The sequence below is a fragment of the Mustela erminea genome, chromosome 12 (genome assembly GCF_009829155.1).
Source record: "Mustela erminea isolate mMusErm1 chromosome 12, mMusErm1.Pri, whole genome shotgun sequence".
Taxonomy (NCBI): domain Eukaryota; kingdom Metazoa; phylum Chordata; class Mammalia; order Carnivora; family Mustelidae; genus Mustela; species Mustela erminea.
In genome coordinates this window covers 36,994,815-37,007,406 of record NC_045625.1, presented here as the reverse complement: position 1 = coordinate 37,007,406, position 12,592 = coordinate 36,994,815, and the positions used below count along the sequence as shown (strand labels likewise).

The 12,592-nt window shown below is 47.1% G+C and overlaps 2 protein-coding genes across 8 annotated transcripts in view; one reads left to right on the top strand and one right to left on the bottom strand.

The window, feature by feature from the left end:
• The window catches only part of UBAP1 (ubiquitin associated protein 1), a 64,333-nt gene extending 55,021 nt beyond the window's left edge, over positions 1–9,312 (top strand). For both annotated transcript variants that reach the window (XM_032308376.1, XM_032308377.1), the window contains 3 exons: positions 6,670–6,852; positions 7,523–7,624; positions 8,215–9,312. In XM_032308376.1, coding sequence (XP_032164267.1) covers positions 6,670–6,852; positions 7,523–7,624; positions 8,215–8,355 — 426 coding nt within the window. In that variant the 3' untranslated portion in view covers positions 8,356–9,312. The remainder of the gene's footprint in view (positions 1–6,669; positions 6,853–7,522; positions 7,625–8,214) is intronic.
• The window catches only part of KIF24 (kinesin family member 24), a 106,040-nt gene that overhangs the window by 736 nt on the left and 92,712 nt on the right, over positions 1–12,592 (bottom strand). For 5 of the 6 annotated variants that reach the window (XM_032308364.1, XM_032308365.1, XM_032308367.1 and 2 more), the window contains 2 exons: positions 11,819–11,912; positions 9,388–11,024 (listed from right to left, as the gene is read on the bottom strand). In XM_032308364.1, coding sequence (XP_032164255.1) covers positions 10,884–11,024; positions 11,819–11,912 — 235 coding nt within the window. In that variant the 3' untranslated portion in view covers positions 9,388–10,883. Of the gene's footprint in view, positions 1–9,387; positions 11,025–11,818; positions 11,913–12,592 lie in introns of those variants that run through there. The other variant, XM_032308363.1, reaches the window with a different exon arrangement.

The following is a 12,592-nucleotide window of genomic DNA, read 5'->3' as shown; positions in this document are numbered from 1 at the left end:
TTATAGAGCTCACTGCTGTTTAGAGACTTCTGTGAACCTTGGCCCAAATAAACTTGATAGTGCAGAACACTCTGGTGTTACCTCCTAGGAATGGGCTTTATCCTCATACCTTCTGGTCAGTAGGATACTCTTCATGACTCATTGTATGCTTTAGAGAAATTAAAAGCACTCTGGGGAAGATAAGGGATCCTCAGCCTCAGATTCCCCTTTAAAATTACAGTAACCATTTAGAGACCAAAGCTCTTGAACTAATGGCAGAGGTTGTTCTCAAACGAGAACACCTGTCACTCTTTGACCCACCTCATTGTGGGGTTTCTTTTGGGCCAGTCCATTTCAGGGTTGGGGGGAGGTCTGCTTCTTGCTGGTTTAGGGACTTTCTGCCTTCAAGGGGCAGACAAGCCAAGCTGACTGTCTGGTGTTTTTCTAAGGAAGTCATGGCCCTTACCTGCAAGAAGCAAAGCCTGGTTTCTCCTGGTCCTCTGTCTCAGTGAGTCTTTGAGGCCCACAGTGAGAACCTTTCCCAGTGAACAAAGCACTTCTCTTCAGGATAGTTAGTGACTTGAGGATGGGGGGAGTAGAGTGGTGGTCAACTGGGCTGTGTAATACACCCTTTATAGGACCTCTGAGGGAAGTTTGGTTCTTGTTGGCTGTTTTAGACCCAGTGTTTGGGTCTTACTTTTCAGATTCTGATTTCACGTTTTACTGTTTATATAAACTAAACTTAGACGTTGAGAAGTCCATAGGATCATGTAGAGAGGACTCTTGTAATGTGCCCTTCTTCTGAGACCAGCACAGAACTGCCTGACCTAAGCCTTAGCTCGTCTTTCCCCACTGCATGTCAGCCTTTTGTGGACCTTGCTCTGCTCATTGGTTAGGCTTAGTCTGCCATTGGGTTCTTTTTCTCCAGATATGGATATATTCCTTACTTTTCCCCAGTTGCTTTAGCAAAATATTTCTGCTCTTCCCTTACACTTACAAGTTATGAATTTACTAATTTTGGCCGATAAGCATTACAGTAGTGCTAGTTTGGTTTGAAAATGTGTGTAAAATAATTTTTGACATACAGATTCTTAGCTTTTAGGTGTTCAATCTGTTTATTTTCTGTTGCCATTGCTTTCATACTTAGAAGTCATTTATCTCTAGATTCTTTTTTTATATTTTATTTATTTTTTTTTTTAAAGATTTTATTTATTTGACAGACAGAGATCACAAGTAGGCAGAGAGGCAGGCAGAGAGAGTCAGAGAAGCAGGCTCCCCGCCAAGCAGAGAGCCTGATTCGGGACTCGATCCCAGCACCTTGGGATCATGACCTGAGCGGAAGGCAGAGGCTTTAACCCACTGAGCCACCCAGGCGTCCCTGTTCTTATTTTTTTTTTTTTTTAAGATTTTATTTATTTATTTGACAGAGAGAAATCACAAGTAGATGGAGAGGCAGGCAGAGAGAGAGAGGGAAGCAGGCTCCCTGCTGAGCAGAGAGCCCGATGCGGGACTCGATCCCAGGACCCTGAGATCATGACCTGAGCCGAAGGCAGCGGCTTAACCCACTGAGCCACCCAGGCGCCCCCCCTGTTCTTATTTTTTGTCAAGATTTTATTTATTTGAGACAGAGAACATGAGCAGGGAGAGGAGCAGGGTGGGGGTGGGGAAAGTGGGACAGGAAAGAATCCTGAGAAGACTCATCACTTAGTGCAGAGCCTGGACCCCAACACAGGGCTCCATCTCATGACCCTCAGATCATGACCTAAGCTGAAACCAAGAATCAGATGTTTAGGCAACTGAGCCATCCAGACTCATTTATTTTTAATAATTTATTTAAGTAATCTCTGCACCCAGTGTGGGGCTTGAACTCATGACCCCAAGATCAAGAGTTGCATGCTTTTGCAACTGAGCCAGCCAGGTGCCCAATCCAGTCAGATTTAAAAGGTTTATATTGAAAAACAGTGGCTCTCTGCCTCTTCTGTCCCCAACTCCAGTTTTGGTTCCTGTAGTCTAGTAATTCTTTATTTCTGCTGGGATTTATCTCTGTATTTCTAAATAAAGTGCTTGTATTGCTTTTTCTATATTTATCAGTTTTAGATGGTTTTATATTTCCTGTTATAGTTGGAAGTTTATATAGTTTTATATAGTTTATATAGTTTTATACTTCCTGTTATAGCTCCTTCCCATAGCCTCCTTCATAATTAGATCACAAATTTTGGGTAAATTAATGTTGCTGTTCACATTATGATATATCAGGTAAGTACTTACTGCCAAGTTTGAATACTGTATTGTGATTTTTTTTGCACCTTTTTCTCATAAACTACTCCATTTAAAAGATTTGCAGTTTTTCTTTCTTTCCTTTTTTTAATTTTAATTTTTAAGATTTTTAAGTAATCTCTGCACCTAACGTGAGGTTCAAACTCAACCAGAGATCAAGAGCTGCACACCATACCAGCTGAGCCAGCCAGGCTCAGGCACTCCTACATAGTTTCTTTGAACTTGTTGCTGGTTTTATCCAGATGCTCCAAGAGAGCCATCAAAGACCTAGTAATTTTCCCAGACACATCCAGACATACTGGTTAACCTGTCAGTTTTGAGTCCTTGAATATCTAAAAGTGTCTGTACGCCTGGAGTGGAGGGTTAAGCACCTGCCTTCAACTCAGTTCATGATCCCAGGGTCCTGGGATTGAGCCCCGCATTTGGCTCCCTGCTCTGCGGGAAGCCTGCTTCTCCCTCTCCCACTCCCCCTGCTCGTGTTCCCTTTCTTGCTGTGTCTCTTTCTGTCAAATAAATAAATGAAATCTTTAAGAAAAATTTTTTTTAAACTTTAGAGTGAGCAGAGGAGGTGGAGGGGCAGAGGGAAAGGGAGAGATTCTCAAGTAGAGTCCATGCTAAGCGCAGAGCTTGACTCGGGGACTCAGTCTCATGGCCCAAAATTAGGACCTGAGTCGAAACCAAGAGTGGGTCACTTAACCAGGTGTGCTACCCAGGTGCCCCTAAACTGTTTTATTCAAGTATAAGCTCTACTGATTTCTTGTATTCCTCTGCTTTTCTGTGTTCTTCCACCTTCTTCCCCCCAACCATAGCTTTTGGGATCTTAATTTTATTCATGGTGTGCCATGCCATGTTCATTGTGTTAGGCCCTCCTGGATCCTTTCAAACTAAGGCTCAGCTCTGAGATTTTTTTTTTTTTTTTTTTTAAAGATTTTATTTATTTATTTGTCTCAGAGAGAGAGAGTGAGAGCGAGCACAGGCAGACAGAGTGGAAGGCAGAGGCAGAGGGAGAAGCAGGCTCCCTGCGGAGCAAGGAGCCCGATGTGGGACTCGATCCCAGGACGCTGGGATCATGACCTGAGCCGAAGGCAGCTGCTTAACCAACTGAGCCACCCAGGCGTCCCTCTGAGATGTTTTTAATTAATATTTTCTGTTTTTTCTTTTTTGAAATTCCTGTAACTGGATGTTGGTGCTTGAACTCTTGACCCCAAGATCACATGCTCTACTGAGTAAGCCCGCTAGGTGCCCCCTCTTTGTCTTTGTCTTTATATTTTACCTTCTGGATATTTCTTTGACTATCGTATAACTTTCTTTTTTTTTTTTTTCTGATCTTACAGCCTTTTTCTTTTTTTTTTTAAACATATAATTTTTCAGGGGTACAGGTCTGTGATTCATCATAGTCTTTCACAGTTCATAGCACTCACCACAGCACGTACCCTCCCCAGTGTCCATCTCCCAGCCACCCTCATCCCTCCCACCCTCCTCCACTCCAGCAACCTTCTGTTCCCTAAGATTAAGAGTCTCTTACGGTTTGTCTCCCTCTCTGGTTTCCTTTTGTTTCATTTTCCCTCCATTCCCCTATGATCATTTGCCTTGTTTCTCAAATTTGTCCTATCAGTGAAATATGATGATTGTCTTTCTCTGATTGACTTATTTCACTTAGCATAATACCTTCTAGTTCCGTCTACCTCGTTGCAAATGGCACGATTTTGGGGTGGTTTTTTTGATGGCCGCATAATATTCCATTGTGTATGTACGTGTGTATATACACACACACCACATCTTCATCCATTCATCCGTTGCTGGACATCTGGGCTCTTTCCATAGTTTGGCTGTTGTGGACATTGCTATAAACATTGGGATGCACGTGTCCCTTCAGATTACTACATTTGTATCTTTGGGGTAAATACCCAGTAGTGCAGTTGCTTGGTTGTAGGGCGGCTCTGTTTTCAAGTTTTTGAGGAAGCGCCATACTGTCTTCCAGAGTGGCTGCACCAGCTTACATTCCTAATCTCACAGCCTTTTAAATAAAATTTTACTTTATCATATTTTAAATTTCCAAGTTCTTTGTCTGTTCCCTCTTTTGGTTTGGTGTCTCAGGCTTTGTAGTCACATTTAAGAGTGAGGCACTTAAAAGAATTAACAGTGGAGGGAATGTATGTTTTGGAGGTGCTTGCCAATCATTAAGCTTTAGTGTAGGTTGAAGGTTACTAGGCTTTGGGGAACTCTACAAAATGTTAACGCATGAATGTATTGGGGGTTTATAGTTGCATCTGAGAACTCTGCTTGGGGGTTATGGAAGGTTGGGGAAGGCTGGTGTGTAGACCTTTACTTAAATCCCCCTTTTGGTGCTTATACTCACTCATATGCAGTGCCTGGTGTCCTTATTTTAGTCCCTAGAGACTAGCAGGCTGCTTCTTGAAAAGGATGAGGGTCAGCTGGGGAAGGTTTTGCTGGAGGGTTTTATTTCTCTATCACTCACTTTGTGCCCTTGCTTTATCCCAACAGTGCCTGGTGCTTCCAAATGCTGAACCCCTCTCAGGAGTTGAGAGGAGCTGGTGGACTGACTCCCCTTTCTCCCACTTCCTTATAACTTAATTGGTTCTGCTTAGTTACTGTGGCTTCATTTGTATTCTGTATTCTAAAATTTCATTGAAATATATTTTCCACTGTTGTTCCCTCTTTCTTTGACCTTAAAGATTTTATTTGAGAGAGAGTGATAGTGAGAGAGTGAGAGCATGAACAGGCAGAGAAGTAGAGGGAGAAGGAGGATCTCCAACTGAGCATGGAGACCAATGTGGGGCTCAGTTCTAGGATCCTGAGATCATGACCTGAGTCAAAGGCAAACACTTAACCAACCGAGCCACCCAGGTGCCCTTTTTCAACCTTAAATATTAATAGTTTTGTCTTATTATCATTTCAGTGGGCTTTGGGGAGGGAGAATCAGGGTCACTTTGCTGTGTTAAGTGAAATTCCCCCTTTGAAATGCTAATAGATCTCTGTTTATTCTGTAGCTGATGAGTAGGACCCTGTAAATGCCAAGCCTAAAGCCAGGCCCTGGGAATTCAGAAATACAGGTGATATGGTAACTAACCTCTGGGAGCTCACATTAACATATAGTGTGTCAGCAATATAAACAAACCCTGTTTGGCTGTTTGTATTCTCAAGCCCAAGTAGACCCTGTCCTTGAAGAGTGATTATCTGGGGACCTGCAAGAAGAGAGATTATCTTGGGACTTGCAGAAATGGCCAGAGTCTGTCCCCTCTTGTGACTCCTAGAATTTAATGCCTGAGCCCTGTGACTGGGCTGCCAGAGGTATTGGGGGTGAGATGGGTAAGAGGAAACAATGGTCTTTAAAGGCCTGTAGTCTTGATTTTTCCCAGCTGACTTTGAGGAAAGTATCTGGTTATAGCTATGTAATTTTGAATGTCTAAGACCAGGGCTTCCGTGCTTCCTCCCCTCTCCCCCCAAAGGAGGTAAAATTCTGGTGAAATACTTTCCTGGTTTTCAGGAGCTGGGCCAAACTGTAAAACAACTGTGACCTTTTCCCTGTTGGTTCAGTCCTTTGGCCTGAGGGTGAGTGGCCTTCAGGCCCTCTGTCTGAATCCTTAACAGAAGTTGTGGGAGGAGTTAATCATGGGACTCCCCACCAATCAGATGGAGGTTTATAGGGTCCCCTGGCTGGGAGCAGGCTGCCTGCAGGGCAGTAGAGGCAGGGTACTAGAATCCCATCCTGTCCCTGAAGGCCCAGCCTGGTGTGGCTGGCTAATAGTCCTTCAGTCTTGGCTTTGTAGGAAGGCAGCTGTGGCAGGGCACTGAACCTTTGCAGCTCATGGTGTGGGGCAGAGGTGGAGTGCCCTCGAAGCCCTGAGCTCCTGAACTGGCCATGTACCCTCTATCTCTGCCCAGCCCAGGGACAGAAGCAAGAATAAAGACATTGTTGGGAGAGAGTCAGCCCCAAAGTTAGGGGTGTCTGATGTAAATGATTCTTTTAGGACTTGACATACAACAGCCTGAGAAAGGGGTAATGGAGCATTGGAGAGAAATCATAGCAGCCATCTTGTATCAGTCCCATGGCCAGCCTCAGAACTTCTCCAGTTCAAGCCCAGGGGATTTAAACACAGAAGGGCATGTGGCTTTTGCGGTATTTTCTCATTCTGTAAGCTGGGATGAGGGCAGCGGACAGACACAATTGTAGGTGTCTGCCCAGCTTTTCTTTCCCTTGCCTGTTTGCTCCCTTATCCCTCTTCAGGATGTCTGGCCAGCAGCCTGGCTCCTTCTTGCAAGTGGATTGTTTGGGAGTTTGATTAGTGTCAGAAATGGCAAGCCCCTGGACTGGGCTGCTTCAAGTGACATGGCTTCTGGGGCCTCAGTCTTCTTTCCTCCTGCCTGATCCTCTTGTTTCTCCACCACCAGGTCACACCTCCTAATTTCTCAGTGTCACAAGTGCCCAACACTCCCAGCTGTCCCCAGGCCTATTCTGAACTGCAGACACTGTCCCCCAGTGAGCGGCAGTGTGTGGAGACAGTGGTCAACATGGGCTACTCATATGAGTGTGTCCTGAGAGCCATGAAAAAGAAAGGAGAGAATATTGAGCAGGTGAGTGAGTGGTTGGCTCGGGGTGGGACAGGGGGTCATGCTGGAGAGAGGTCCTAGACCAGTGTCCTGCTTTTATCATAGAGCCCAATCACACTTATAGCCCCAGTGTCCTTTCTGGTGAGTTGCAGGACTCAGGGCATTTTGCTGCAGGGGACAGCAGCCTCAGTAGCAGTCCTTGTACATAGGGGGCTGCTCTGGCACCTAGGCTGGAGGAAAGCCCTGGGAGCATTGGAGCCGTTGGGACTGTTCTCTGCCCTTTTCTGCCCCTCCTGAGAGGGCACATTAGGCTTGATATAGAGATGCCTCCTTCAAATGTTTATCCTGTCAAAGCTGCCCCGGGGTGTTCCCAAATAGGGTACTGGAGTCCTAAACCTTGGGGCCATTTTCTGACTTGGGCTGTTAGAATATCCTGTCCAGGCTATGGAATTGACATGGAGATGTGAATCAGCTTTGACAGGAACTCCTTTGAAAAATTACTCAGGTTTAGAATGGTGTGCCTACCTGTTCAGCAAATAGTCACTAAAGTCCTGCTATGTTGGATACAGTTCACGGTACAGAATCAAGACTTAGTGAGGTGGGGAGCAGATCTCACATTGCTGGCTTGTGTAAGACTCTAGTGAAGCAACGTCAAGAGTGGTAGTAGGTGCTCACCTCTTTTTCTTTTCTTAAGATTCTCGACTATCTCTTCGCACATGGACAGCTTTGTGAGAAGGGCTTCGACCCTCTTTTAGTGGAAGAGGCTCTGGAAATGCACCAGTGTTCAGAGGAAAAGGTAGGACCCTTTGTGCTTCGTGGGAACCCTCTGCAAAGGATGGACAAAGTAGCATCCTCTGGCCAAGAACCGCCCCCTCCCTGCCAGTGACTGCAGGCAGAGGTAGTCAGAATGCATTCTCTCTAAAGTGTCCAGATAGGCATTTTGCTAGTTTGGGTAGTTAGGCTTAATGAAGCATTGGGTTGAAGATGACTGGAGTCCCCGGGAAGGGAAAGGGAAGACCTGGGCAAAAAGCTAGACTTTTGGATGATTGGGGACACTGCTAGTCGCTTTGCCTATCCTGTTCCTGGAGAGCAGCTGTTTCTGGTTTCAGTATCCTGCCTTGGTGTGAGTGTGGATTTTGGTTAGTGGGACCCATGAGTCAGCAGGATTTGGAACTGGGCAAAATTCCTTAAGGATGATGGGTTGTAGCATCAAGCATTCTCCTCTGGCTTCCTCCACAGCCGCCCTCAGCTTGCTAGGGGACCTCAGAGGGACTCATAAGCCTCTGGCAAAAGATGCAGACTTCCCCAGGCAGCCCCCTGCATGCATATTCCTCTACTCTGCGGCCTAACCCCTTTCTTCAATATTTATTCTCTTCTGTCCCTTAGATGATGGAGTTTCTCCAGTTAATGAGCAAATTTAAGGAAATGGGCTTTGAACTGAAAGACATTAAGGAGGTTCTGCTACTACACAACAATGACCAGGACAATGCTCTGGAAGACCTCATGGCTCGGGCAGGAGCCAGCTGAGACCAGATGCTGCCTAGGCCCTGCCATGGAACCACCCCTGCGGGAGGCCCTGAGGAGCCCATGTGTGGGGAAGGAAAAGGGGCACACTTCTGGTTTTCTTTTGGGGGTGGAAGGTCAGGAGTGGAGACTGTGCTTGCCAGTCTCTGAGCTGGGGAGAAAGTAGGAAAGACTTGGGCATGTGAATGCCTCCAGCGTGGCCCTGGCTCCTTCTATATTAAATGTATTTGTATTTTGAGAAGTGTCCTTCCCACCTCGGCCCTCCAGGGTCTGTACGTCCTCAGCCGAAACCTGGCCCAGCTGCCAAAGGAGTCAGGGAGAAGGGGTGGGAGGGCCAGATTCAGTGCTGCTTTAGGGCTAGATGCTTCCCTCTGCTGCACTGGTGGACTGAACTCTAATCCAAGTTGAGTGCAATTGAAAAGGTTCTTCCAGGGTTTTTTTCCCCCGCCCACTTCCTTTAACAAAGTCTCTTAGTGTTAACACTGGTTCTGTAATGTCTCTGAGGTGCAAAGAATGCCCTTTCCCCATGGGATGTGGAGTTGGCCTCATCTGCCAGGCAGTTACCATGCTTCCCTATCCCAGCCTGTTTCTTTTGGCTTGGTTTGGACCACCGTCCTCTGCTACCCAGGATTTTAGAGCCCCCTACTCTAGGAAAGTCAGTTTAAGAAATCATTGGCCCCTTCCCAGCACACTGAGTGGGGGAGAAACAGGCTGCAGTATAGTAGCCCAGCACTAACTCCACCTCGGTTCTCCTTGGAGAACAGCCTCTCCCTCCAGCCCCCTGCTCTAGGATGACACAATGAGTAACACCTAGTCATAGAAATCAGTCTCTTTCGTTTTATATTCTGTTGTACATCATTAAAGATCTAAATACAAAGGATATACAGTCTTGATGAATCTAAAGTAATTTGCTAACTATTTTGATTCTTCAGAGAACTACTAATAAAAATCTAAAAGGTATGTCCTGCTGTGATAATTCCTTTATTGCCAAGTGCTGTTTTATTGAGGGGTTGGGGTGGGTGAGAAGGGGATTCCTGCTTGGATTTGCCTGGGATGAAACAGGCACTAACCATTTTCTGTCTTTTTAGTACTGTCTCCCACTATAGGCCTGTGGGACCCAGGAGCTGGCCATGTAGTCGGCCCTGGCTTTATAAATCTGACCTAAGCTCAGTCTCTGGAACCAAGGACATGCCTTCCTGCAAGACTGTGGAGGTGAGACAGCCTGGGCTTTCGCGGCACTCAGAAGAGGGGAAGTACCTTTTCCTGTGAGAGGCATCAGGCATTTTTGTGCTGCAGGCAGGACTGGATTCAGACTGACCAGCTCTCGGTGGTGCTGCTGTAGCTGAGGGAACTAGATTGCTCCCTTAAGTTTCTTGTCCTTATACTTAACTGTCATCCCACAGTACTCTAGTGCTTTTGGCTGGGAGCGGGTCTCTAATTCTTTTAAGGATCACAGGATCATTAAGACAGCAGACCCTTTGGGCCACGAAGCTGGAAAAAGGCTGCCCTCTAGTGTTCAGATCAGGCAAAGGATGACAGGGCTGCAGTCAGAAAGCCTGTCAGACCTTCTCCTACCCTTTTAATTAGGCCCTCCTTTTAAACCTTAAAAAGGTATCCTTTCCCTGTAAGAAATTTAAGTTTCTGCACATTACAGGGAACATCAGAGCCAAGACCATGACACCTGCATCATACTGACCCAAGGTGGCCCTAGGAAGTGACAGACCACTTTGTATTTGTCTTGAGGTGTGTGTAAAAAAAATTTCTGCCTCAGGGTCTCAGGCTCTTGACTAGAGCTTTCAGTGCCAAGATACTACTGAACACAGGCCGTTGGGAGAGAGTGGACAGCCAGGGTGATGCTGGATAAAGGTAAGGCAAAGAGATCCTCCACTTCTTTAACTTTGCCATGAGAGGGCATGGCAGGTGAAGAGTCAGGAGCCAGGAACTGCTACAGGAGCATGAGTGTTGTTAAAAAGAGTAATGCAGTGATGTGGGCACTCTCTTCTGTCTCTGAATTGCTGGAAGGGAGGGTAACTAGGGACATGAGGCCTGTCCCACCACTCTCCAAGGGCTAATGAGTAGTGTTTTAGTTTTTGGTCAAGTCTTGAAGAACAGCATTCAGCTAACAGAGCTCCTGAAATTCATCATGTTTTCTTCCCCAGCTTCTAGGTTAGTACTGGCCCACCCCATCCTCTGGTCCTCAAATTTAGAAAGATAGTAATTGTTCTAGAACCTTATCTCCACAGACAAGGGGTCAGTAAGATAAATACTCTTCTAATACCACAGGAATAGGAGGGCATACTAAGTTTTTCAGGCTGCTCTGCCCTTCCCAACAAATGCTCCTGTGCTTGGAACTGAGGGACATAGGCTTGGGCTTAGTCAAGGCCATGGGTGGCTGGGGAGAGGCTAACATGGGTAGGACCAGGGAGTGGGTTCTAGGATTTGTAAGGAGGACCTGGCAGAGGCCCCTCCAGCCCCTGGGAATTCAGCACACCCTCCTGAGCTGGTCCCATCACCTTATACCGGGTCTTGTTCTAAGCCACCACTGTCCTCTCAGGGGCTGTGGCTGGCCTGTGGCAGGCCCGGTATAGCTGAAGCTGGCTCCTCAGACCCTGGATGCACTGGGATTTCAGAGCCAGGATTTCATCCAGCTGGGTCACAAAATCTTCAAAATCCTGAGGAAGGAAACAAAAGACAAATGAGCTTTTGGTTTTGTTGGCCTTCTGTCAGGATCTGCTTTTCTAGTCCCTTTTCTTGCAGGGAGTTTTCAGAACCCTTAGGCCGGTTCTTCAGCTAGAAAGCCTGCAGTACACTACCAGTGACACAGGGTGAGGCTCATTTCTCTGCATTTGAGACTTTTTTTTAAAGTAATCTCTAAACCCAGTGTGGGACTCGAACCCCTAAGATCAACCCCTAAGATCAACTCTAAGATGCACACTTCACTGACTGAGCCAGCCATGTACCCCTGCACTTGAGAAACTTCTATGTAGAGAGGTATTCTGCAGGGCAGAGGGTATCTTTGCAAAAGTACCTCTGGCTGAGGGGCACCTGGGTGGCTCAGTCAGTGAAGTGTCCAGCTCTCGATCTTGGCTTAGGTCTTGATCTTAGGGTTGTGAGTTTAAGCCGGCACTGGGTGTGGAGCCTATTTAGAAAAACAAAGTACCTTTGGTCAGCATGTGGCAGGTCACTTACCATCACAGGGAGGGGCTCCAGCAAGCCAATAAGAAGGCAGAATGGCAAAGGATAGAGGCTGGAAACATTTTAGCCTGGAAATGGGGAGTGCAATTCCAACTCCCACCTGTCTGTCCAACCCCTTGAGCTATGTCAGAGGAATGGCAAGAGGAGGCCCAAGTCCTCTTAGAGTAGGACAGCAGACCCTTCACCATAACCACAGCAAACAAGGATGGCCAGCAGAGTACCTGCAGGCTAATTCCCACCAGCCCCTGAGTGTCTAGCCAAGGCTACTTACATGAAGAGCCAGCTGACTCATCAGGGTCTCCTCCTTGAAGACCAGTTCTGCCATTTTATCCAGTTGTTCCTGGTGTGCTCGGATGACCACCTGCCTGGGAACACCAGAGGGGATAGTGTGATCCCCTGGGCCTCCCATCTCTCCCAGGCAGCTTTCTGAGGCTAAGCCTCATTTCCAGGCCAGGAACTACCCCTCCTCAGAATGGTCAAAACTTTGACCCGGGGCCAACACACGCCTCCCCGCCCACCCCGCTCCTCCTCTGTCACCTGTTCTTCTCAGGACTTATCTAGGGACTAAATTATACCAAGAACATACTGGGAAAGTGGGGCTTCTCGATCTGTCCCTGCCTCCCCCAGCTACACTGAGGGACAGGGATGAGTGCTGCTTCTCCCCTACTACAGGAGCTTCCCATGGCTTCCCTGCCAAAAGGCTCAAGGCTATGACCACTGTAGCTGGCACACCTGGGACAAGGTGCGGCCTGCTGCCTCGCCTGCCATCATTTTTCCTTCCTGAGGGAGTCCAGGGACCAAAGCAGGGGCTTTGAGTTCGAAACTGGAGGATCTGCCTTTTGTCAGATCCTACCACTGGGTAGAGGCCATGGAGAGAGCAAGATCGTCTCCTGGGATAGGCAGGCTCCTCACCTGTGTATCCCTCCATGTCCTCTTTGTCCCTGGCCCTGGCCTGAGCCCCAGTGAGCAGGAGACACACAGCTGGCCTAGATCCCAGGAACCCTAGCAAAGGGCTGTAGCCTTTGTTTCCATACACCCACCAGCT